The 26583-nt window shown below is 49.5% G+C and overlaps 1 protein-coding gene across 3 annotated transcripts in view; it reads left to right on the top strand.

Annotated features, from left to right (window-relative positions):
- The window catches only part of LOC120050110 (neuron navigator 3-like), a 226253-nt gene that overhangs the window by 110770 nt on the left and 88900 nt on the right, over nucleotides 1-26583 (top strand). For all 3 annotated transcript variants that reach the window (XM_038996755.1, XM_038996754.1, XM_038996753.1), the window contains exons 7-9: nucleotides 6679-6821; nucleotides 13501-14578; nucleotides 20653-20768. In XM_038996755.1, coding sequence (XP_038852683.1) covers nucleotides 6679-6821; nucleotides 13501-14578; nucleotides 20653-20768 — 1337 coding nt within the window. The remainder of the gene's footprint in view (nucleotides 1-6678; nucleotides 6822-13500; nucleotides 14579-20652; nucleotides 20769-26583) is intronic.

The following is a 26583-nucleotide window of genomic DNA, read 5'->3' as shown; positions in this document are numbered from 1 at the left end:
GTATTCCTAGAGCTGTGTAAAGTGTTTCTATGCTCCTAGAGCTGTGTAAAGTGTTTCCTCTGTGCTCCTAGAGCTGTGTAAAGTGTTTCCTCTGTACTCCTAGAGCTGTGTAAAGTGTTTCTATGCTCCTATAGCTGTTTAAAGTGTTTCCTCTGTGCTCCTAGAGCTGTGTAAAGTGTTTCCTCTGTACTCCTAGAGCTGTGTAAAGTGTTTCCTCTGTACTCCTAGAGCTGTGTAAAGTGTTTCCTCTGTGCCCCTAGAGCTGTGTAAAGTGTTTCCTCTGTGCTCCTAGAGCTGTGTAAAGTGTTTCTATTCTCCTAGACCTGTGTAAAGTGTTTCCTCTGTACTCCTAGAGCTGCGTAAAGTGTTTCTATGCTCCTAGAGCTGTGTAAAGTGTTTCCTCTGTGCTCCTAGAGCTGTGTAAAGTGTTTCCTCTGTGCTCCTAGAGCTGTGTAAAGTGTTTCTATTCTCCTAGAGCTGTGTAAAGTGTTTCCTCTGTGCTCCTAGAGCTGTGTAAAGTGTGCCAACAAGCCTCTTCAATTGATTTTGAGCTTAAAATCCCTACTCCACTCTCTCAGTAAACCTGCTTACCTGGGTCCTATTCACTAGGAACCAAGCAGAAGCAAAAAGACAAATGGGGAGGGACTACCTGAACTTGTTCAATAAGAAACTCTTGTTTTTTGTTGGAAAATGTTTTCTGTTGCAAAGCATTTTGTTTCATTTTGCTACAGTGTGCACTAATGGATACACCCCTGGTGTGTTGACAGTGTTTCGGCATCTCACCCTCAACTAATAGCACTTTAAAAAATAAATTGCCATTTAAATTCAGCGTGTTCGCAGCAGGGGGCGATGTGTGACAGCTTGTCCGCAGCCTAAAGCACCTGTCTGTGATGCTGATAGAAGCGATTCCAGGGAAGCTTTGGTAATTGTCCTGATATACAGCTACAGATGTGCTGACTTGCTAAGAAACCTGTTATTCAATTTGACTGACTCCCCTGAGCTTCCGGCCAGAAGCAGACACACACACACATTTGGTTTTATACATACTGTGTCTGTTTCATATTGATAATACTCATTATCTTTCACATAGGTATGTACTGTCAAACACACACACGTGCTCTCTCTCACTAATATAGATAATGGGCTGAGCATATGACAGGGTCTTCTGTTCAAGTGGGCTTCTCTCTCTCTCTCTCTCTCTCTCTCTCTCTCTCTCTCTCTCTCTCTCTCTCTCTCTCTCTCTCTCTCTCTCTCTCTCATCTCTCTCGTATCTCTCTTACCTCTCTCTCTTACCTCTCTCTCTTACCTCTCTCTCTTACCTCTCTCAGGCTCTCTCTCTCTCTCTCTCTATTTCTCTCTCTATTTCTCTCTCTATTTCTCTCTCTATTTCTCTCTCTCTCTATTTCTCTCTCTCTCTATTTCTCTCTCTCTCTGAAACCAGATGTATTTTTTCTGTATCACTCTAAAGAGGCCTGAAGGTTGTCCTGTGTGTTTGGGGCATGAATGAAGGTTTTGTGTGTTTTGCGGACCGGTAATCAAACTGTATGAACTTCATAGAGATATATTGTAATGGTCATGTGATTAGATCATTTTCTTTGAGATGTGATGATGTTTTTCCAGGACAAAGGCAGATTTGTATAGATTTCACTTCCTCGTAACGGTCAACGAGTCCATCTGCAAAGTTGGACGTCAGCAACATATTTTCCAGGTCAATTATCTCACTGATAAAACATTCAAATCAAAGTAAAAGTTCCCAGAAAAGGACCGTCGATGATGACCATCAATTTATTTATGCCCAAGGCAGTTACCTCGCCAGATGCATTGAAGTGTCCAGCTTTGAGTTGAGTTGAGTTTATTTTTACAGGGACAGTGCACATTAATCAACGTTTCAGTAAAAGTGCCGGTTTTAGCCAGCCGGCTAATTTTCAACCGCAGTCCCTGGGCAGGTTATTAAAAACAATTACAATATAGACAATAGCAACATAGAACAAGACATAGCAACATAGGACAAGCAAGACGTAGCATACAGACAGAGCAACATAGAACAAAAAGCAGCAAGACAAAATTCATAAAAGCGACAAAGTGTTTCCACACCTCACCATACAGACAACAGACATGGAAAGCGGCAACACACAGCTAGGGACCATGTTCACAAATCTGATTGACCTTTAGCCATGTCTTCAAGCATTTTGTGAAAGTGTGATATGTGGTGCAGTTATGTGTGTCTGATGGCAGTGTATTCCAGACATGGGAAGCTCTCACAGAAAAAGCGGATTTACTAAAGGTGCTTTTCCTTAGGGGAACTACACAGTCACCTCTCATGGCAGACCTTGTGGATCTGCTGCCATATGTTTGGGTTTTCTGTTTAACAAAAATACTGAGTGGAGGGGGAGCCAAGCCATTTAGGATCTTGAATACAAGACATGCATCGGTGTATTGCACAAGATTTTCCCAACTCAGGAGCTCATGCTTTCTGAGGATGTGACAGTGATGATGGCTATTGGGCTTCCTATCAAGCACTTTGAGAGCCTGTTTGTAGACAGACTGAATAGGTCTTACTGTTGTACAGCAAGCTTGGGCCCAACTAGTCAAGCAGTATGTTAAGTGGGGGAGTATCATAGATTTGAAGTACAGTTTTGCTACCTCTGTAGTCAAACAATTTCGTATAAATCGGAAATTAGCTAGGTTGAATTTGGTTATTTGAATTACCTTTTTCACATGCTTTTTAAAAGAGAGGTTGGAATCAAGTATGATGCCAAGGTACATAAAATCAGATACCACCTGGAGCTTCTCCCCTGACACATAGACATCTGGCTCAGTAGCATCTGTTGCCCTCTTTGTGAAGAACATGCAAACAGTTTTTTTCACATTGAGATGCAAACACGAGTCACTGAGCCACTTTGTAACCTGGACCATTACAGTAGTGAGTTCTTGTGCAGCTTGTTGTTTGCTCTTTGCATGCACATATATCACTGTATCATCTGCATACATTTGAACTTCAGACCCAGTACAGACAGAAGGCAGATCATTAATGTACAGGCTGAACAGGAGGGGCCCCAGTATTGACCCTTGGGGCACGCCCACATCATAGCTAAGAGTGGGCGACAGCTCATTGCTCACTCTGACACACTGAGTTCTGCCTTCAAGGTATGATTTCATCCATCTCAAGGCATCGGGGGAAAAGTTGAACTTGGACAATTTTGTGATGAGAATCTCATGGTTAACAGTATCAAAAGCCTTCCTTAGGTCCAGAAACACAGCCCCAACAACGCCCCCTTTGTCCATCTTGGACTTCACATTTTCCAGAAGAAAGCAGTTGGCCGTTTCTGTGGAGTGTTTCGCTCTGAAGCCAAACTGCATGGAATGTAATGTGAAGGGGCTGTTGTTGAGGTGGGCAATCAGTTGTTCTGCTACACACTTTTCAACAACCTTTGACACCACAGGTAGTATACTAATGGGCCTGTAGTTACTCACGTCAGCAGGGTCGCCTGATTTAAAGATGGCCGTTATTATGGCCGACTTCCATACCCTTGGAAACACCCCGAGACCAATAGATGTGTTGGTGACCTTAGTAATGGGGCCAATGAGTGACTCTTTGTAGTTTTTAAGAAAGGTAGAGTCCATCCCAAACACATCTTTGGCTTTAGAGTTCTTTAGTGAGCTAATCACCTTTTCCACCTTTGACTCAGAAACCTCCCTTATGATGAAGACAGGTTGAGCATCATTTACTAGCACTGAGCCCAAGAAACCAGTGGAGGGGTTCTGTGTCAGTACCCTGACAGAGTCAATAAAGTAGGAATTGAAGGCTATTGCTATTTCGACTGCATCCTGTGTTAGATTGTTATTCACCATGATTTCTAGTCTTTTTGCAGTGTTACTATGGTCTTTCCCTGTTAACTTTTTTAGATTCTCCCAGATCAGTTTAGAATTTCCCTTTGCTTCACCAATTATGTTAATAAAAAAGTTTGCCTTGGCCAGTCTGATTTCTTTCATCACCTTATTTCTCAACATGGTAAACCTACGTCTGTTATGCTCTAATTTGGATCTTAGGGCTATTTTTAGATAATAATCTCGTTCTTTCATCAATTTCCAGATTTCTCCATTTAGCCAAGGAAGAGTGCTCTTTTGGCCAGGTTTGGATTTGATTTTCTTTAGGAAACCATTTAATGTAGTCTGGATTGTGGATAGAAAAACTTGACTATCAGCTTCCACGTCTGCATAGGACAAGAGATCATTCCAGTTAATTCCCTTAATTGCGTTTTCAAAATAGCTTAATTCACTCTTAGGTATTCTTAGTTGATCAGGCTTTCTAACAATAGAGAGGTTAAACCTGCTCTTAGACAGCTTTCTGGCTATAAGTGTCAGATTATGATCAGATAGCCCAGTAACCATATTGAATGATTTAGTCACTCTCTCTGGTTTATTACTGAACACCAAATCAATCTGTGTTTTAGAGCAGCAAGTCACCCTGGTTGGCCCTTTAACTAGCTGTGTAAGGTCAAAGGTATTAGTGATCCGTTTGAGGGTTTTCCTACAACACTTGTCTTCATAATTAATGTTAAAATCTCCCATTAAGATGACCTCTTTCCCAAAATCACATTCCCTAAGCATGTTATTAAACTGATCAAAAAACACACTTTTGGTGGAAGGTGGCCTATACATTCCAATGAGGGTAAAAGACATTTGGGGAGACAGTGTAATGTTCAGGCCAATACATTCTAGTTCATTATCACATGACCACTCAATTTGTTTACATCGGATATGTTCTTTAATGTAAATCATCACACCCCCTCCTCTTCCTTCAGTCCTGTCTCTCCTGAAAACATTGTAGCCAGGCACAATCAAAGCAGCAGATGGAGAGTTTTTATGGAGCCATGTCTCTGAGAGGCAGAGAAAGTCAAGGTTGGAGTCTGTGAGTAGATGTTGAATTTGATCACTTTTTGGAATGACACTACGAATGTTCAAGTGCCCCCCTAGTAGTCCCTTGGGCTTAGCTCGTGGGTCCCAGATGACTCGAGAGTGATTGACACATTGAGAAAAGTTAAATTTTCTGTGTTTTCTGACGGCTGGGTTTAGGCCGTTTTGTTTCGTTTTGATTAGGGGCAGTTCGGTAGCGCAATTAACAATCCCTCCCGCCTGCACTGGATGCGGGGAACTAATTAAAACAGCTTGCGTACCAGAAGCAGAGTCAGGGATCGCATATAGCGACTTTGGTATGTTTGAAGAGTCAAAATCTATCCTGGAGCCGGGTGAGTCGAGAGAAACCATAGGACCATAGCACTCACCCACTTCCACAGCGGCGACGATCAGTGGACGAGGCCATCCACCGCTTTCCACTCCGGTGCGTATCGCTGGCTCGGTGATGTTGGGCCCAGGATTGAGTTGCACATCCCCGGAGAGCAGGAGGGTAGTGAACAGGTAGTTTAACAGTTTCCGATAAATGTTGGACTTGTGTTTGTTGCGCCTAAGCGGTTCAGTAGAATAAGGAGCGAGGTAGACTTGGCCATTATTCAGAACATTATGGTATGCTGTGTACTGTCCGCTCCCGTGGAACGGTGAACCAATGTGTTTGGTGTTAATATTCTCCGGTAGTAGACTGATTGTGTCATCCCAGCAAGGACGCACTGAGATTATCAGTAGAGCAGCTACATAACCGACAATCATGGCAGAGTACTGGAGATAAAACACATAATTGCGCTTTAACTCTTTGCATGAGTTACTTAGCTGGGGTCGGCGTACACCTGATGGTTTAGATAAAATTACAGCATTCGAATGAGAAGCGGCACCTGCCGCACCACCCTGTCTTCCGTCCGCCATTTTGCCGGTTGTCTGATCTCTTCCTCTGTGTTGCTTGACTCAAGGACTGTGGGTGCATTCCGTGCGTGTTACACTGAGCCTTTTAGCCATGCTGATTGGTTAATCTCAGTGTTTAACCAATCAGGAGGTTGTTTGGGTGCAGTACTGAGAAGACCTTGCCCTGTGTGTCAGTGTAGTGGACTGTGAGATCCGTTAGCATGCTTTAACGAGTCTCTAATGGAATAATGAGCCTATGGCCTCTCCCCTCTGAGACTTATGACTGCGCTCCAGCTGTGGCATCAGAAGTAAACATCCACATTAGACAACTTGTCCACAGATGCTGAAGTGTGTATTCTCTTGTGTGTGTCCCTGAGAATACATGTGGTTCTTTCAGCATAACACTAGCTGTGTGTGTGTGTGTGTGTGTGTGTGTGTGTGTGTGTGTGTGTGTGTGTGTGTGTGTGTGTGTGTGTGTGTGTGTGTGTGTGTGTGTGTGTGTGTGTGTGTGTGTGTGTGTGTGTGTGTGTGTGTGAGAGAGCTCGCTCTTACATCCGTGTATCCGTGTGTGGGCTCTTATGCATGTCCCAGAGAGAACATAATGGTCCTTTCAGCACAACACTAAGTGTGTGTGTGAGAGCTTATATCCGTGTGTGGGCTCTTATGCATGTCCCAGAGAGAACATAATGGTCCTTTCAGCACAACACTAAGTGTGTGTGTGTGTGTGTGAGAGGTTATATCCGTGTGTGGGCTCTTATGCATGTCCCAGAGAGAACATAATGGTCCTTTCAGCACAACACAAACACACTACCTAGCTAGACTTTTCTTTTTGTTGCTCTATGTGTGTTCACGCTTTCTCCTCACCCGCTGTGTTTTCTTCTGCAGGTTGCCAGGGCCGACCAGGGTGTCCGCTGCAGGCAGCGGGGCCCCCAAGGGCCAAGGATCCTCCAACCTCAACAGGAGGAGTCAGAGCTTTAACAGCATCGATAAGAGCAAGCCTCTCCAGTATGCTAGTGGCAATGACAGAGGTAGGTGAACCTAGAATCAGGTAGAAGCAGGCCTGAGCCGTATGAGCCGAGCCGAACCAAACTGTTCTAATCTAGCCTGGTTACACGGTCCTTCTTTCTTGGGGTTTGTGTCGTTTGTCTGTCTCTCCTCTCTCTCATTACCCACTGGCAGTATGTTGTCTGTCTCCCCTCTCTCTCACTGGCAGTATGTTGTCTGTCTCCCCTCTCTCTCACTACCTACTGGCAGTATGTTGTCTGTCTCCCCTCTCTCTCACTGGTAGTATGTGGTCTGTTTCCCCTCTCTCTCACTACCCACTGGCAGTATGTTGTCTGTCTCCCCTCCCTCTCGCTGGCAGTATGTTGTCTGTCTCCCCTCCCTCTCACTGACAGTATGTTGTCTGTCTCCACTCTCTCTCACTACCCACTGGCAGTATGTTGTCTGTCTCCCCTACCTCTCACTGGCAGTATGTTGTCTGTCTCCTCTCCCTCTCACTGGCAGTATGTTGTCTGTCTCCCCTCTCTCTCACTGGCAGTATGTTGTCTGTCTCCCCTCTCTCTCACTACCCACTGGCAGTATGTTGTCTGTCTCCCCTCCCTCTCACTGGCAGTATGTTGTCTGTCTCCCCTCTCTCTCACTGGCAGTATGTTGTCTGTCTCCCCTCTCTCTCACTACCCACTGGCAGTATGTTGTCTGTCTCCCCTCCCTCTCACTGGCAGTATGTTGTCTGTCTCCCCTCTCTCTCACTGGCAGTATGTTGTCTGTCTCCCCTCTCTCTCACTACTCACTGGCAGTATGTTGTCTGTCTCCCCTCTCTCTCACTACCCACTGGCAGTATGTTGTCTGTCTCCCCTCTCTCTCACTGGCAGTATGTTGTCTGTCTCCCCTCTCTCTCACTGGCAGTATGTTGTCTGTCTCCCCTCTCTCTCACTACCCACTGGCAGTATGTTGTCTGTCTCCCCTCCCTCTCACTGGCAGTATGTTGTCTGTCTCCCCTCTCTCTCACTGGCAGTATGTTGTCTGTCTCCCCTCCCTCTCACTACCCACTGGCAGTATGTTGTCTGTCTCCCCTCCCTCTCACTACCCACTGGCAGTATGTTGTCTGTCTCCCCTCTCTCTCACTGGCAGTATGTTGTCTGTCTCCCCTCTCTCTCACTGGCAGTATGCTGTCTGTCTCCCCTCTCTCTCACTACCCACTGGCAGTATGTTGTCTGTCTCCCCTCCCTCTCACTGGCAGTATGTTGTCTGTCTCCCCTCTCTCTCACTGGCAGTATGTTGTCTGTCTCCCCTCCCTCTCACTACCCACTGGCAGTATGTTGTCTGCCTCCCCTCCCTCTCACTACCCACTGGCAGTATGTTGTCTGTCTCCCCTCCCTCTCACTGGCAGTATGTTGTCTGTCTCCCCTCCCTCTCACTGGCAGTATGTTGTCTGTCTCCCCTCCCTCTCACTGGCAGTATGTTGTCTGTCTCCCCTCCCTCGCACTGGCAGTATGTTGTCTGTCTCCCCTCCCTCTCACTGGCAGTATGTTGTCTGTCTCCCCTCTCTCTCACTACTCACTGGCAGTATGTTGTCTGTCTCCCCTCTCTCTCACTACCCACTGGCAGTATGTTGTCTGTCTCCCCTCTCTCTCACTGGCAGTATGTTGTCTGTCTCCCCTCTCTCTCACTGGCAGTATGTTGTCTGTCTCCCCTCTCTCTCACTACCCACTGGCAGTATGTTGTCTGTCTACCCTCCCTCTCACTGGCAGTATGTTGTCTGTCTCCCCTCTCTCTCACTGGCAGTATGTTGTCTGTCTCCCCTCCCTCTCACTACCCACTGGCAGTATGTTGTCTATCTCCCCTCCCTCTCACTACCCACTGGCAGTATGTTGTCTGTCTCCCCTCCCTCTCACTGGCAGTATGTTGTCTGTCTCCCCTCCCTCTCACTGGCAGTATGTTGTCTGTCTCCCCTCCCTCTCACTGGCAGTATGTTGTCTGTCTCCCCTCCCTCTCACTGGCAGTATGTTGTCTGTCTCCCCTCTCTCTCACTACTCACTGGCAGTATGACCCGGGGGAGCTAATTGCATGGTGTACAGGTGGATGAAGAGGCAGTCTGCTGCTTGTCTATCAGTCACTAGTCCAGTGTTAAACTCAGGAGTCATGTCCATGCTTATGAATCAGCCTGGTACTTAAGCATTTAATGTTGTACTTAATATTGCAATTCCAATCTTTAATCTTGATACAGGTCTGTTTTAATGTGTGTGATTCAGAATGTTTTTGTGTATGTCGATTGTTTTCTCTATATGCAGCTCAACACATTTCCAATCTATTTTAATCAGCCTTGCGTAACATGGCCAGTCGCCAGTCGCTCTCCTCAACAGTTTGCCAATGGGGGAGTTATGTCATTGGGAGTGAGAGTTTGACCCCAGCCTAAGGACTCAACTTTAGGCCCACTGTAGATAAGATTAACTCATCCCTGCGAGGGTGGAGGCTTAAATTTGGGAGTCAAATCAAACGATTCCAAGGAAATGTCAGAGAAATTTCAATGATGCAGCTAAACCTTTAGCAAAAGACAGGGAATTGAGAGTCTAGTCATGGCAGAAGAGCCTGTCTGAAGAGATCATGTAAAAAGCAAGAGCTGCAGGCTAGTGCAGGCCAGCTCAGGGTGACAGGGCATGCGTCCCAAATGGCAACCTATTCCCTATTTAAGTGCACTATATAGGGAGTAGGGTGCCATTGGGGACACTTCCAGCTGTCCAAAGGGAGAGAAAATGAGGGAAGGCTCACAGATATTGGGACTTGGTGTTTATTACAAGAGGATTTACTCAGCTCAGTGTGTGTGTGTGTGTGTGTGTGTGTGTGTGTGTGTGTGTGTGTGTGTGTGTGTGTGTGTGTGTGTGTGTGTGTGTGTGTGTGTGTGTGTGTGTGTGTGTGTGTGTGTGTGTGTGTGTGTGTGTGTGTGTTTGTAGGGGCGGGGCGGCGTGTGTGTAGGGGCGGGGTGGCGTGTGTGTGGGGGGGGGGCATGTGTGTGTGAGTTTGCGTGCTACACGATGGTGTGTGAGCACTGAGCAGCAGACGTGTGAGGGTCCAGCGCCCAGCCAGCAGAAGAGACATTTCACTCTCAGCCGATGAAGTAAGCGGTTGTGAAAGAGTGTGTTGCTATGGTAACGCCAAGTCTCTACTTCTTCTCTGGGGCGTTGGTGGCGGTGGCGTCAGCCGATTGGTATATAATGGCATCCTTCGGTCCCCTGTTATCTTTAAAGACGTGGTTAATTCGCTGGCCGCGCATACTGAATCCCAAACACTTCGGCCCTCATTCACAATCTTATCACAGTGTTGCCCGCGACTCCGACAAAGAAATCAAATCAAGCGTGGCATTTCTGTTGCCCAACTTTCACGGCTGTTTCCATGGTGTGAGGGCAAGCTCTGTCAGCCTATCACAAGAATGACTGGGCTTCTTAGATGTAAGGGTTAAGTGAGATTCTGGGCAGGAAGAGCAGTCGGGCTAGTCATGAGACACACACACACACACTATTTCTATCTTTCTCTCTCTCTATCTTTCTCTCTTTTTCTATCTGTGTCTTAAACACTCTCTCTCACACACACACACACACAAGCTGGTCTTTAAAGAGATGACTTGGCGTTTGCCAGCTTACATGTTCCTGCCACGGACTGACACGTTTACAGGCGTCGTAAGGTTTTAAAGGCTGTGGCCCAGATCATAAGCTGATTAGTGTTTCGGCGCCTCGCGTGGCGGCAGCTAAAGCCCTCCTCCTTCCCTTGCCTCTGGGGAAAATACTGCACGGTTAGGGAGAATCACAGTGCCTCAGGCCGAGGCTGCGTCCCTGGAAAGGCCACCAGTTCAGCTATATTGTTGTGTTTATGACTCAGCATAGATAGAATTCCATCATGCAGGTTTGAAAATAATGTGGTTCCATAAACCATCGAGCATCCTTTGAGAAGTACTGTGGTTTATGGAGAGTAGAGCTGAATGAGGAGATGGAGAGGACAGGCAGTTCTATATAGTGAATGTGAATCCCAGCATGTCCCTGCTCTTTGACACTACATCAATCAACAATAGAAGGCAAACATACACTACATGACCAAAATGTATGTGGACACCTGCTCGTCAAACATCTCATTCCAAAATCATGGGCATTAATAGGGCGTTGGTCCCCCCTTTGCTGTTATAAGCCTCCACTCATCTGGACAGTCTTTCCACTAGATGTTGGAACATTGCTGCGGGGACTTGCTTCCATCGTCTAGAATGTCAGATTTCCCTTCACTGGAACTAAGGAGCCCGAACCATGAAAAACAGCCCCAGACTATTATTCTTCCTCCACCAAACTTTACAGTTGGAACTATGCATTCGGGCAGGTAGAGTTCTCCTGGCATCCGCAAAAAACCCACGTTAGTCCGTCGGACTGCCAGATGGTGAAGCGTGATTCATCACTCCAGAGAACGCGATTTCACTGCTCCAGAGTCCAATTGTGGCGAGCTTTACACCACTCCAGCCGACGCTTGGCATTGCGCATGGTGATCTTAGGCTTGTGTGCGGATGCTCGGCCACGGAGACCCATTTCATGATGCTCCCGACTGCTGACGTTGCTTCCAGAGGCAGTTTGGAACTCGGTAGTTAGTGTTGCAACCGAGGACAGACGATATTTACACGCTATGCGCTCCAACACTCTGTGGTTCTGTTCTGTGAGCTTGGGTGTCCTACCACTTCGTGGCTGAGCTGTTGTTGCTTGTAAACGTTACCCCTTCACAATAACAGAACTTACAGTTGACCGGGGGAGCTCTAGCAGGGCAGAAATTTGACGAACTGACTTGACGGTGCCACGTTGAAAGTCACTAAGTTCTTCAGTAAGGCCATTCTACTGCCAATGTGTGTCTATGGAGATTGTATGGCTGTGTGCTCAATTGTATACACCTGTCAGCAACGGGTGTGGCTGAAATAGCCGAATCCACTCATTTGAAGGGGTGTCCACATACTTTTGTATATACAGTATATTGTATAATCCTTAAGGTTGCAATGCATTTCCTATCACTAACTTCTCCCCTTGGTAGAAAGTAGCAGCACAGTATTAATATATCTCCAGGGAAAGCACAGCGTAGGGGCCGGGAGGCGTCTGCTAGGGGATTGATGATGATCTGAACACCCACTAGAGAGGAGAAATGGGGGTCCTTCAGAAGGTCAGAGCCACTGCTGAGCGGCTAACAGGACCATCGGTTATCTCACGCTCCTGACGGATGGGTGTACGTGGGGCGTGGTTGTGTCCATCTAGTGTAGCGCCGACACGTCATAGAGTGTGTGTGTCTGTGTCTCTGCGTGTGTGTGTGCGTGTGTGTGTGTGTGTGTGTGTGTGTGTGTGTGTGTGTGTGTGTGTGTGTGTGTGTGTGTGTGTGTGTGTGTGTGTGTGTGTGTGTGTGTGTGTGTGTGTGTGTGTGTGTGTGTGTGTGTGTGTGTGTGTGTGTGTGTGTGTGTGTGTGTGCGCTTTCTGAAACACCCCGGTTGTTTTGAAAGCGAGTATACAGTTGTTTTATTCATGTATCAACCCATTCTTGCTTTCCAACGCCACACTAGTAAATGTTTTTATTTTCTGTTGGCATTAGACACCTGCCAAGTTCCCAGGCAGCTTTGGCCCAGGGGGTGAATTGCTGGCATCCCACTGTCACAAGGGGAAATGGCAACAGTTTTAGGTTTCGCAGAATCGCAGAGTACATTTTTTGCTTGAGCGCGCAGCAGGCTGCACTGCTGCACTGCTGCACTAGGATCTGTTTGCTGTGGGAAAGATTTGGATAGCGCATTGCCGATCTGCTCCGTTTCTTTTTTGTTCCTACCCCCCGACTATGCCCCCCATCCTCACCAACCAATCCCCCCTGCAGCCTAGCAGAGAGAGCAAGACAAGCCTTTCTATGTCTGTCTCCCTTGGTGCAGAAAATGCCTGCTGACCCATCCAAACAGCATCGCTCTCGTTTTTATCTCTCTCTCTTTATCTCTCCCCCTCTCTCTCTCTCTCTCTCTCTCTCTCTCTCTGTCTCTGTCTCTCTGTCTCTCTCTCTCCCCCCTCTATCTCCCCTCTTTCTCTCCCTCTCTCTCCTTCTCTCCCTCTCTTTCTCTCTGCTTGTGATCATGTAATAGAAGTGTAAATGTGACAGTGTAGTGGATCCTGGGCTGGGTTCAACAACATCTTTGAGACACCAGCATGAAGCCAATGGAAGGCTCCCATGTGATGGACTACTCTAGTCATAACTGTCGTTGGGGAAGACCCTGTGTGTTTTTATATCATAGCGTGCTACTTTTGAGAGCATTTTTACTGCAATGATGGTTCTTCTGTCAAAGTGCCAGAGGCTGTAGATCACAGGTGTCAGACTCATTTCACGGAGGGCCGAGTGTCCCTCCTCCTTTGTATTTGATTGATGAATTAAGGTCACTAATTAGTAAGGAACTCCCCACACCTGGTGGTCTAGGGATTCAATGAAAGGACAAAACGTAAAACTGCAGGCACTAGGCCCTCCATGAAATGAGTTTGACACCCCTGCTGTAGATGACTCAATGATGGTGAATATTTGGCTCTATATAGAAAGTACCTGCCATATCATTTTCAATCCAAATTGTTCTCTCAGTATATGAGACCACATGTGCTTGTATTGATCCAGTTGTGTTCCTGAGACGGTTGATGTAACTGTGGTGTGTCTGTTTGTCTGTCTCCCTTGCAGAATCGGCGAAGAGCATCCCTCTGCCTGGCAGCATGAACGGAGGTGCCCCCGTGCCCACCAGCCTCAGCGGGCAGCAGCTGGCCTCTGCCATCCCCTCCCCCACCGCCGGCAAGTCCTGGCGCAGCAAGTCCATGAACATGAAGCACAGTGCCACCTCCTCCATGCTCTCGGTCTCCACCTCGCCCTCTCACTCGCCCACCCCACCCCCCGCCTCCGACCGCCTACGGCCCCCCATGACCGAGGCGCCCAAGTCGGGCTCTGTCGCTGGCGGTGGCGCCTCCCAGAGATCCATGCTGGACAAGTTCCGGATGATCAACCCTCGCTCGGCCTCGCGGACTTCGCCGTCGGTGGCCGAGATGGCCTTGCAGGAGGAGGATGACATGTCGGAGTACGGCGAGGAAGGGCTAAGCATAACGGAGCCAACGTCGTCAATGTGTACTAGCAGCAGCAACAGCACCAAGCCGCTGGCCAAGACTGCCTCGCCCCCCTCCCTGGCAGCAGCCAACAAGGGCTGTGTGAAGGACTCGTCGCCCTCCAGCGGCGGCAGCAATAAGTCCCTGCCCCAGCCCAAAGACAAGGAGGATAAGAGCAGGAGCAAAGGAGGTAAGGCCAGCACCCCTCCCAAAGAGGAACAACGGGAACCCATGGTGGATCCATCCAAGAAGACCTCTAAGATCGCCAGCCTCATCCCCAAGGGAGGCAAGCCTGCAGCGGGCAAGAAGGACAGCGCCATCCCCCCTGCCTCCAGTGGAATCCCCAAGCCTGGGCTCAAGGCCCCCTCGGCTACGGGGAAGCCGGCCGGCGGTCAAGCCCAGACCCAGGCCACCCAGGGTGGTAGTGGAGGGGGCAGGGAAGGGGACAAGGCCAAGGTGGTTAAAGGGGGCCAGGGGGGCTACTACATGCAGCAGCGCTCCCTGGGGGGCCTGGAGGGCCGGCGAAGCAACATGGTGTCTTCCACCAGCACCTCTGCCCTGTCCCAGCCCCCAGGGGCCATGGGGGGGAACGGAGCGGTGCAGCTCCCCCAGCAGCAGCAGCACAACCACCCCAACACAGCCACCGTCGCCCCCTTCATGTATAGGTGAGACTGTCTGTGTATGTGCAACTGTGCGTGTGTGTGTGTGTCTGTGTCTGTGTGTGTACGTGCGTGCATACCACTAGTAACCTGGGGGAGTAATCCCATCAAGCTAAGAATCCTCATCTGACAGCCTTTGTCTTCAAGGCTGTTAACAGACTTGGACTTTTCTATAGAGGGCATTGTAGGATGTTCACTTAAAATACAAAGAAAAATGCACAATCAAATCACAATTACCCAAATGAGCTCTGGTGCACTGCCTTCTCCTCAGCCTTCCCCTCAGGTCTGGTGCACAGCCATCCCCTCAGCTCTGGTACACTGCCTTCCCCTCAGCTCTGGTACACTGCCTTCCCCTCAGCTCTGGTACACTGCCTTCCCCTCAGCTCTGGTGCACTCCCTTCACCTCAGCAGGTTGTTAGAATGACAGTCCAAACTAACCTCAGCAGGTTGTTAGAATGACAGTCCAAACTCACCTCAGCAGGTTGTTAGAATGACAGTCCAAACTAACCTCAGCAGGTTGTTAGAATGACACTCCAAACTAACCTCAGCAGGTTGTTAGAATGACACTCCAAACTAACCTCAGCAGGTTGTTAGAATGACACTCCAAACTAACCTCAGCAGGTTGTTAGAATGACAGTCCAAACTAACCTCAGCAGGTTGTTAGAATGACACTCCAAACTCACCTCACTACCTCCATGTCCTGATGTCTATGCCTGCAGCATTACACCAAGGCCCTCTGTTCCACCTGACATAGTTCAGCTGAACTTGTGTCTGATCCGTCCATCATTTGGGTGTTTTATATGCAGCACATGTCCCTTGTTTGCCACTTGATTTCTGCGAAGGAGTTCAACTTTGTTGAGAACAATACAAAATAAATGATTTATTTGGACAGTTTAGATACTCGTTGTTAGTGGAATTGAGGGGGAATTATTGGGCATGTTTGTCTAAAATATCCTCTTCTACAGTGACAGTTATACTCCAAGATGAATTTCCAGCCTTTCTTTCAACCTTACTTGTCTTATCAAATGCATCTGATCCCAATGGCATCCCTGTATTGTGCATTACTTTTGACCAGAGGACTGTTTTTGACCAGGGCCCACAGGTTTCTGCTCTAAGGTATATAGGAAATAGGGAGCTATTTGGGACGCAGGCTGCGTCTTGACTGGTCTCTCATCATGATCCATCTAGAACAGGTTTCATGGAGAGAAAAGAGGCCCTCATCCATCCCTCCATACTTCCATTCCTTTATCCGTATCCCGCCTTCTGTCATTGTGCCCACGGGACTGCATGTGGTGCCAAGGCTCGTTTGACAACCCTACAGTCACACACAGACACACGAGGGCTGGCCCGTCCAGTCACACTCCATCTTGATGTGTGTACAACCAATTGAATCTCTGCATCCCACGGCGCTCCAAATAACCCCTATTATTAGAGTGTCTGGAGAGAGTTGGAAGCCTTGATTCCAGACGGATGCCGCACATCAAAGCTAATTTCCCACCTTTCAATCTGTCGACTGGATGGGGGCCGCTGGATAGGGGCTTTGGGATGTCAGAGACAGAGTCTGTGCATGATGGCGGGCGTGCTAACAACAGTTCTGGCCTTTTGGGGGGGGGGGGTCCTATTAACGAGCCATAATCGGCTTCCGAGGAACTTTTCCCTCTCTTCTCTTTCTCTATTATTTCCAAGAAGGGTTCAACCTTGGCACACAATGCACTCTGCTGCTCGCTGACTCACCATTGAGAATGAGTCCTAATCCGTCCAATGCACCTCGCCGTCTTGCCCATTAACAGGCATCCCTGATTATCATTCATAGGCAGATGCAGTTGACGGCTGTTGTTCTCCAACCTGTTCTCCATCTGCATTAAATGGGAGACAAGCAACGCACAAAATACACTGTAATGTCATGCCATTAAAAAGGGATTCTCTTCATAACCCTCTCCTACTTTGTATTCATGTCAGGTCCTAATCATGAGCGGCTCAGCTACTTAACCAGGATGCAATCAACCAAAATGAAAAGCACGTTGTCTTCTGTGGCTCAGCAGCCAACAGGTTGACATGCTCAGTTCTACCTGATCACTCACACTCCCGCCTCCCTCTCCCCTTCACTTGTCCAATCCTGGCTATAGTATCCCATGTCTCCCTCCCTCCCCCTTTCCTCTGTTTCTCTCACTCCCTTCCGGAGGGAGGTGTGCCCCCGCCGACCTGCCTGAACAGAGGAGGAACTGTCAGCGGCCTCCCACTTAGGGCCTCCCGCTGCGCCGCAATTTACCATCATTTCAGGGCCAATTAGGTTTCTTCCCTCTCCTGTGCCACAGCAGAGCAGCCGGGGCTGAGAAGAGCAGAGGCAGCAGTTAGCTGCAGTTTGTGTTTCGTTGATTACAGTCCCCCTGCCTCCGCCTTTGACAGCAGCCGGGGAGGTGGTTGTAAGGCGCTGCTGTGTGACGGTAACGTTGTGTGTGCGTCCTCTCTCTGACCTGATTCGACCTGAGATTCTCACTTATGATTGGCTGTGCTGTGCTTTGTTTTGTTCTCAGTACATTTATCAGGGTATTTTTAGACTGATTTGAGATCCTTGTTATACATCTTTATAACAAACATTCCTAAACTGAGTTGTCAGAATATATACCCTCCCCAGTAAACAATTAATTTACCCATTACTACATTTTTTGCAGGCTGTCAAATTGCTGCCATATTTCTGAATGTTTCTCTCTGTGAAATTCTATGTATCTAGAAGTAGTTTGTAGGGCGGATGTTAGAAACCGAGGTTTCACGGTGCTCAACTCATTGGCTGATGCAGCATTCTGTGGATGCCAGTTTATCTGTGGCGGTGCAGGTGGCTGGGGAAAGGCTTTATTGTGGGTGTGCCGGTGAGGGAGAGTTATCTAGCAGCCGTCAGGACGTCTGGCTGTGTTTCTCACATCTCTGCCCAAGGCAAGGGAACAAACACAGGCTGCCTATGTAAAGGTTTTCTTCCAGGGATGAAGGAGAGGACCAAAATGCAGCGCGGCTAGTGTTAAACATGTTTAATACAAACACAAGTGAAACACTACAAACAACCTACAAAATAACAAATGTGCAAAACCGATACAGACCTATCTGGTGCAGAACACAAACACAGAGACAGGTAACAAACACCCACAAAATCCCAACACAAAACAAGCCTCCTATATATGAGTCTCAATCAGAGACAACGACTACCATCTGTCTCTGATTGAGAACCCACACTAGGCTGACATAGAAACAGACAAACTAGACACACAACATAGAATTCCCACCCAGCTCACGTCCTGACCAACTAAACACATACAAAACAACAGAAAACAGGTCAGGAACGTGACAGAACCCCCCCCTCAAGGTGCGAACTCCGGGCGCACCCCTAAAACTCAAGGGGAGGGTCTGGGTGGGCATCTGTCCGCGGTGGCGGCTCCGGCGGTGGACGAGGGCACCACTCCACCATTGTCTTTGTCCACCTCCTTAGCGTCCCTTGAGTGGCGACCCTCGCCCCCGACCATGGTCCAGGAACCTTCACCAACTCCCCTCTACAATAGAGGAGACAACTCAGGACAGAGAGGTAGTTCAGGACAAAGAGGTAGCCCAGGACAGAGAGGTAGCTCAGGACAGAGAGACAACTCCGGACAGAGGGACAACTCCGGACTAGTGGCAGCTCCGGACTGAGTGGCAGCTCCGGACTGAGTGGCAGCTCCGGACTGAGTGGCAGCTCATGACTGGAGGGCAGCTCATGACTGGAGGGCAGCTCATGACTGGAGGGCAGCTCATGACTGAAGGGCAGCTCATGACTGAAGGGCAGCTCATGACTGAAGGGCAGCTCATGACTGAAGGGCAGCTCATGACTGGAGGGCAGCTCATGACTGGAGGGCAGCTCATGACTGGAGGGCAGCTCATGACTGTAGGGCAGCTCATGACTGTAGGGCAGCTCATGACTGTAGGGCAGCTCATGACTGTAGGGCAGCTCTGGCAGCTCCTGACTGGCTGGCGTCTCTGGCAGCTCCTGACTGGCTGGCGTCTCTGGCAGCTCCTGACTGGCTGGCGTCTCTGGCAGCTCCTGACTGGCTGGCGTCTCTGGCAGCTCCTGACTGGCTGGCGGCTCTGGCGGCTCCTGACTGACGGACGGCTCTAGCGGCTCCTGACTGACGGGCGGCTCTAATGGCTCGGGACAGACGGGCGGCTCTAATGGCTCGTGGCAGACGGATGACTCAGATGGCGCTGGGCAGACGGATGGCTCAGATGGCGCTGGGCAGACGGATGGCTCAGACGGCGCTGGGCAGACGGATGGCTCAGACGGCGCTGGGCAGACGGATGGCTCAGACGGCGCTGGGCAGACGGATGGCTCAGACGGCGCTGGGCAGACGGATGGCTCAGACGGCGCTGGGCAGACGGGCAGTTCAGGCGCCGCTGGGCAGACGGGCAGTTCAGGCGCCGCTGGGCAGACGGGCAGTTCAGGCGCCGCTGGGCAGACGGCATACTCTGGCCGGCTGAGACGCACTATAGGCCTGATGCGTGGTGCCGGAACTGGAGGTACCGGGCTGAGGGCACGCACCTCAGGGCGAGTGCGGGGAGGAGGAACAGGGCTCTGGCGATGCACTGGAAGCCTGGTGCGTGGTGTAGGCACTGGTGGTACTGGGCTGGGGCGGGAAGGTGGCGCCGGATATACCGGACCGTGAAGGAGGACACGCGCTCTTGAGCACCGAGCCTCTCCAACCTTACCAGGTTGAATGGTCCCCGTAGCCCTGCCAGTGCGGCGAGGTGGAACAACCCGCACTGGGCTATGCAGGCGAACCGGGGACACCACCTGTAAGGCTGGTGCCATGTACGCCGGCCCGAGGAGACGTACTGGAGGCCAGATACGTTGGGCCGGCTTCATGACATCCAGCTCGATGCCCAACCTAGCCCTCCCAGTGCGGCAAGGTGGAATAGCCCGCACTGGGCTAAGCACGCGTACTGGGGACACCGTGCGCTTTACCGCATAACACGGTGTCTGACCAGTACGACGCCCTCTCACTCCACGGTAAGCCCGGGGAGTTGGCTCAGGTATCCAACCCGGCTTCGCCAAACGCCCCTTTAGCCCCCCCCCCCCCCCCCAAGAAATTTTTGGGTGAGCCTCTCGGGCTTCCAGCCTCTCTTACGTGCTGCCTCCTCAATCCAGCGCTCCTGGGCTGTGGCTGCCTCCTTCTCCTCCCAAGAGTGGCGATTCTCTCCCACCTTTGCCCAGGGTCCTTTTCCGTTTATGATTTCCTCCCATGACCATTCCTCCTGGCACCGCTGCTGCTGTTGCTGCTGCCCGTTGCCACGCTGCTTGGTCCGGGTTTGGTGGGTGTTTCTGTAAAGGTTTTCTTCCAGGGATGAAGGAGAGGACCAAAATGCAGCGCGGCTAGTGTTAAACATGTTTAATACAAACACAAGTGAAACACTACAAACAACCTACAAAATAACAAATGTGCAAAACCGATACAGACCTATCTGGTGCAGAACACAAACACAGAGACAGGTAACAAACACCCACAAAATCCCAACACAAAACAAGCCTCCTATATATGAGTCTCAATCAGAGACAACGACTACCATCTGTCTCTGATTGAGAACCCACACTAGGCTGACATAGAAACAGACAAACTAGACACACAACATAGAATTCCCACCCAGCTCACGTCCTGACCAACTAAACACATACAAAACAACAGAAAACAGGTCAGGAACGTGACAGCCTACCAAATGGTACCCTATTCCCTTTTTAGTGCACTACTTTTGACCAGGGCCCATAGGCTATAGGGAGACAGAGAATGCAAGCCAGTATGTGGATTTTGACTCCACATAGGCAGGCTCATGCATGCACACACACACACACATGTACACACAGATACAGATACAAACTTCCCTTCACCCACAAAACCTCACTTCATCCAAGAGATCCTCCTGAGATATTCATCCTCGTCTGTTGAAAATACGAAAAAGCACAAAAAGAGTATTTCAGTCCGGGTCCCGTTGGGTTTTTTACCACATGAAAACAAACACTCTATGCAATGTGGCTCCTGAATAACCATGGCTTTGTTTGTTTCTCCCAGGACGTACTCCGAGAACGACTGTACCACGGTGGCCCCCACAGACCACTGCCTCAGCCCCACCAAGGGAGACCTGGTCTACAGCAAGACTGCCAAGCAGTGCCTGGAAGAAATCTCAGGTGGGCAACACTCGCTGACACGCGCGTGTGCGCGCGCGTGTGTGTGTGTGTGTGTGTGTGTGTGTGTGTGTGTGTGTGTGTGTGTGTGTGTGTGTGTGTGTGTGTGTGTGTGTGTGTGTGTGTGTGTGTGTGTGTGTGTGTGTGTGTGTGTGTGTGTGTGTGTGTTACAGTACATTGTATGTGTGTGTACTTTCCGGTGAATGCGTGTGTGCATGTTTGTGTTTGAGGTAGCATGGGGGGTCCCTTGATCCCCGCCTCACACGGCGAAGGGAAAAGGTCAGGAACGACTGGCGGACACTGGAGGCATCTGTGGCCCTTTGTTTACGCAGTTGCCGTCGGTTACGCCCCGGCGCCCGGCGTCTTGTTCTAGCTGTGGGGATGTGGCGGCTCATCCGGATAGACAGTGGCCAGAGGCTGCAGGAGACAGAGATAGCTAGAATCTGTATTGTCTGGGTGGTGGGCTGGGCTGCAGCTCAGGTTAGCATTTACACAGAGACCAATAGAATTTCAATGCGATGGAAATGTAATGTGGATAATGTCCTTTGGAAATGATGACGTGTTATTACGTACAAATCATAGTACATCTATTGTGACATAGAAAATAGATATTGCTATGTATTCCTGCCTAGTGGGTCTGCATGTTAATTAAACATACTGCATGTCTTAGGCCTTGCTCTACTATAAACTGGTTTGTCATTTGGGTATGGGGAAAACAAAAGATTGTTCTGTCACAAAACAAATGACTCCCCAAATCGTCGTCTGCAAAGGGAACGGCCCCTACATAGCGCTACTTTAGTCCTCTAAATGTATGCCTTTACAAAGCCACACCCGAAGTACAATGTCTGGAATGTTGTGTTTTTACATCGCCAAACCTGTAATATACACACTGTGGTCACGGCACAATGAGCGCCGCGGGCAGCGAAACAGAAAAACTTTCTGCTTTGATTTGTTCATTTATGAAAATGTTTGCAGTTGCGTTCTACTCAGAAAGTCTGATTTTGCTGTTTTTTGGGGTCTTTTTATGAACGTATGTAGATGATAATCTGAGGAACCATGGTGGTTCACTTCTGTATCAGGACGATTGTGTTGCCCCCAGACACTGATCCTGGGTCAGTTTTGTTTTCCCCTCACTATTCATAAGGTTAGGATTCAGGGAGGGAAAGCAGATCCTAGATCTGTACCTAGGGGAAACTGCGCCCTTGTATTTTTTCTTAGTTTTGACTCCTGAACTGCTCCTTGCCTGGAATGTGAGTCTGCGGTAGCCTCTATAGTGAAGGAAGTCTTTCAAAAAGCTACTTATGGTTCATCATCTTCGGGCTAAATTTCCTGCAGCACTGAGTTTACATTTAATTTACATTTTGGTGGTTTAACGGACAGAGCAACTTACAGTCATTTCACAGAAGATCAGTGTAGCGTCAATGTAGAGGTAGGCATACAGTACCAGTCAAAAGTTTGGACACGCCTACTCATTCCAGGGTTTTTCTATATTTAGAATAATAGTGAAGACATCAAAACTATGAAATAAACCATATGGAATCATGTAGTAACCCAAAAAAGTGTTAAACAAATCAAAATATATTTTATATTTGAAATTCTTCTAAGTAGCCACCTTTTGCCTTGATGACAGCTTTGCACACTCTTGGCACACATTTTAAAATGTCAGACTTGAACTAACTAAAAATGTATCAACCCCTACAAAAATGTCTGGGGAGAAACTGGTCAAATTAAGATCCTACAACTATAAATACCATCTCTGTCCATGTCAGTTAATGTCACCTTGGATATGGTTGCTCAGGGCAACTGCTACCATGAGTTTCTCTGCATCACGAGCTTATAGCATGTGTGGTCACATGGAGGCTGTTGTTTGTCTATGGTGTGTGTGTCTGTACTGTTGAGGTTATTAATACTAGAGGAAGTGTTGAATCTGTTGACAGACAGTCTGCAGTCTTGTCGAGGTGAGAGGAGAGCCGGGGCTTTACTCCTTACCTCATTAACCCTATAGTGTTTAATTAGCCTGTGCATCAGCGCAGCACGGCTATCAGGGAGCCGCAACTCGCAGGTGTGCTGTCCAAACAACTCCGAGTCACTGTGGTTTTTATCAGGGAAAGCAGAGAGGGAGAGGGGGGAGAAGGGGAGGAGAAGTGGGAGAAGGGGAGGAGAAGAGGAGAAGAGGGGGAGGAGAAGAGGGAGGAGAAGTGGGAGAAGGGGAGGAGAAGAGGAGACGAGGGAGGAGAAGTGGGAGAAGGGGAGGAGAAGAGGAGACGAGGGGGAGAAGAGGGAGGAGAAGAGGGCGAAGGGGAGGAGAAGAAAGGGAGGAGAAGAGGGAGAAGGGGAGGAGGAGGAGGAAAAAAGGGGGAGGAGAAGGGGGAGGAGAAGAGGGAGAAGGGGAGGAGCAGAAAGGGAGGAGAAGAGGAGGGGAAGGAGAAGAGGGAGAGGGAGAGGAGGAGGAGGAGGAGGAGGAGGAGGAGCAGAGGGAGAAGAGGAGGAGGCAGCAGTGTTGAACATGCATTTTCATCCTTTGACTCTTTCACTCACACACATACTCCCCAAGTACCCTGCGACTTGTGGTGAGGCGTTTCCTGAACTGAAGTGGGCAGACGTGGAGACTGAAGACACGTGCTTTGATGGTCGGCAGTAGCCACAGCAGAGGCTGCCACTACTGCAGCAGAGGGAAGGGAAACCAGCGAGACAAGAGAGAGAGAGAGAGAGAGAGAGAGAAGAGAGAGGAGGGAGAAACAGATGAGGCAGAGAGTAAGAGAGAGAGCGGCAGAGGGAGAGGAAGGATAGAATTGCAGGCTGAATTCTGTGGAGTGGAGAGATTGAGTGCTGGCTCCATTCTCTGGTGTGAGGAGAGGAGAGAGGGAGAGAAGCAAAGGCTCTGCTGAGCTGGTAATTAACAGGAGAGCAGAGAGGAATGAAATGCTCCCCTCTGCTCTTAATAGAGAAAGATAAAGAGAGGGAGAAGCAGAGAGAGAGAAGCAGAGAGAGAGTAGAATAGAGCGGAGGAGAGAGAGAGATTGCGTGAGAAAGAGAGAGATGTAAAATCGCATTCATCCACACCCCTCACCGCTTCTTGCTGTTTTGAGGTGGAGGAGAGAGAAAGAAGAGGAGGAGGAGGGGGAGGTAAAGCAGTGTCTGTTTTTTTGTGTTGTGTGTGTCTGTGGCACCAGTTATTAGCTGGGTGACCATGGGAATGCAATGTCTGGAGGATGCCTCTGGACTCTTCTGTGCGTGAGGGGGGAGTTTTTCATCCAGGCGTCTGCGACATGCTCTCCATCCCTCCATCCCTCACTCCCTCCATCTGGATGAAGCCTGGACCCTCGGTGAGCGCTGGACACGGGGCCACCTAAGCCCCCCCCCACAGATAGAGGAGTCTTCACCTCTCTCACCACCCTCTTCTCCTCTCCCCTCCTCCGGCTCACCAGCCACCACTGCCAGAATGTGAACGGGAACAGAGCCAAACAGGTGGACCAGCACAGACCCACTGACGAACAGAGAGAGAGTGAACGAGAGAAAGGAGGTGAAGATGAAGAGAGGCGCCGAGTTCTCCGTGTACCAGGGTGGAAGCCCCCCTCGCCGACCCCCCCAGCCCCTCCCAGACAACCTGAACCTCCGCAAGCAGCGCTCCCTGACCAACCTGACCCTGCTGAGCGAGGGCGAGCAGCGGGTGTACTCCTTCGAGCTAGATGACCCGCTCACGCCTTCCAAATCCTCTTCGTCCTTGTCATCATCCCCAGCGCGAGGAGGCAGCCCCAGGAAGGAGCCAGCCAGGGATGGTGGGGGCGCGAGGGGCACCAGGGCGCGCTCCCTGTCCCTCTCCCTGACAAAAGTTCTCTCCCAGTCGGAGCACTCCCTCATTCCCGTGCCATGGAGGTGCACGGCGGTCGGGCGGGCATCGCTGGGCGGGCAATTGCAACCGCCTCGGGAGACGCCACGTGGGCAGCTGGGGAAGCCCAGGGAGGAGGGTACGGATGAAGAAGGCAGCAGCGGGCGTTCGGACGACGAGGTGGCATCAGCAGCTGGCACCAGGGTCGGGGACCAGGGTGGCAGGGAGAGGGGGTACTGGGCAGAGGAGGAGGCAGAGGGGGGCGCCCGCGAGGGCACGGCTCAGCTGGACAAGGAGGTGATCCTCACCATGCTGGGTGACCTGGAGCAGGTGCTACACACACACCCACATTGTAAGTCTCACACACACACACACACACACACACATGTACGCACGCACGCACGCACACACACACACACGCACACCCTTAGTCACACTCTCTCGCCGTAATACACACACCCACACGCTTACACCGTAACACACACCCACTCACACAACATAACACCCACACACACACACCCTTAGTCACACACTCTATAAGCCACACACACGCTGTAAGTCACACACACAACTACAATGTAGGTGTCACACACACCATAGCCAGGGGCGTACACAGGTCTCCATCCGTACGGTTGTATGTACAGCTGGATGTGGAGCTGCTGTTCTGGTAGTGCTGCTGACTAGTGTCAGGTAAAGGTAGTCATAGTTACTGTGTGGTAGTGGACTGAAGCTTGGGTAGTAGTGTCAGGTAAAGGTAGTCATAGTTACTGTGTGGTAGTAGACTGAAGCGTGGGTAGTAGTGTCAGGTAAAGGTAGTCATAGTTACTGTGTGGTAGTAGACTGAAGCTTGGGTAGTAGTGTCAGGTAAAGGTAGTCATAGTTACTGTGTGGTAGTAGACTGAAGCTTGGGTAGTAGTGTCAGGTAAAGGTAGTCATAGTTACTGTGTGGTAGTAGACTGAGACTTGGGTAGTAGTGTCAGGTAAAGGTAGTCATAGTTACTGTGTGGTAGTAGACTGAAGCTTGGGTAGTAGTGTCAGGTAAAGGTAGTCATAGTTACTGTGTGGTAGTAGACTGAAGCTTGGGTAGTAGTGTCAGGTAAAGGTAGTCATAGTTACTGTGTGGTAGTAGACTGAAGCGTGTGTAGTAGTGTCAGGTAAAGGTAGTCATAGTTACTGTGTGGTAGTGGACTGAAGCTTGGGTAGTAGTGTCAGGTAAAGGTAGTCATAGTTACTGTGTGGTAGTAGACTGAAGCTTGGGTAGTAGTGTCAGGTAAAGGTAGTCATAGTTACTGTGTGGTAGTAGACTGAAGCTTGGGTAGTAGTGTCAGGTAAAGGTAGTCATAGTTACTGTGTGGTAGTAGACTGAAGCTTGGGTAGTAGTGTCAGGTAAAGGTAGTCATAGTTACTGTGTGGTAGTAGACTGAAGCTTGGGTAGTAGTGTCAGGTAAAGGTAGTCATAGTTACTGTGTGGTAGTGGACTGAAGCTTGGGTAGTAGTGTCAGGTAAAGGTAGTCATAGTTACTGTGTGGTAGTAGACTGAAGCGTGGGTAGTAGTGTCAGGTAAAGGTAGTCATAGTTACTGTGTGGTAGTAGACTGAAGCGTGGGTAGTAGTGTCAGGTAAAGGTAGTCATAGTTACTGTGTGGTAGTGGACTGAAGCTTGGGTAGTAGTGTCAGGTAAAGGTAGTCATAGTTACTGTGTGGTAGTAGACTGAAGCGTGGGTAGTAGTGTCAGGTAAAGGTAGTCATAGTTACTGTGTGGTAGTGGACTGAAGCTTGGGTAGTAGTGTCAGGTAAAGGTAGTCATAGTTACTGTGTGGTAGTGGACTGAAGCGTGGGTAGTAGTGTCAGGTAAAGGTAGTCATAGTTACTGTGTGGTAGTGGACTGAAGCTTGGGTAGTAGTGTCAGGTAAAGGTAGTCATAGTTACTGTGTGGTAGTAGACTGAAGCTTGGGTAGTAGTGTCAGGTAAAGGTAGTCATAGTTACTGT

The sequence above is a fragment of the Salvelinus namaycush genome, chromosome 6, assembly GCF_016432855.1.
Source record: "Salvelinus namaycush isolate Seneca chromosome 6, SaNama_1.0, whole genome shotgun sequence".
Lineage (NCBI taxonomy): Eukaryota > Metazoa > Chordata > Actinopteri > Salmoniformes > Salmonidae > Salvelinus > Salvelinus namaycush.
Note: the sequence above shows the minus strand (reverse complement) of the source record. Positions and strands in the feature narration are given on the sequence as shown.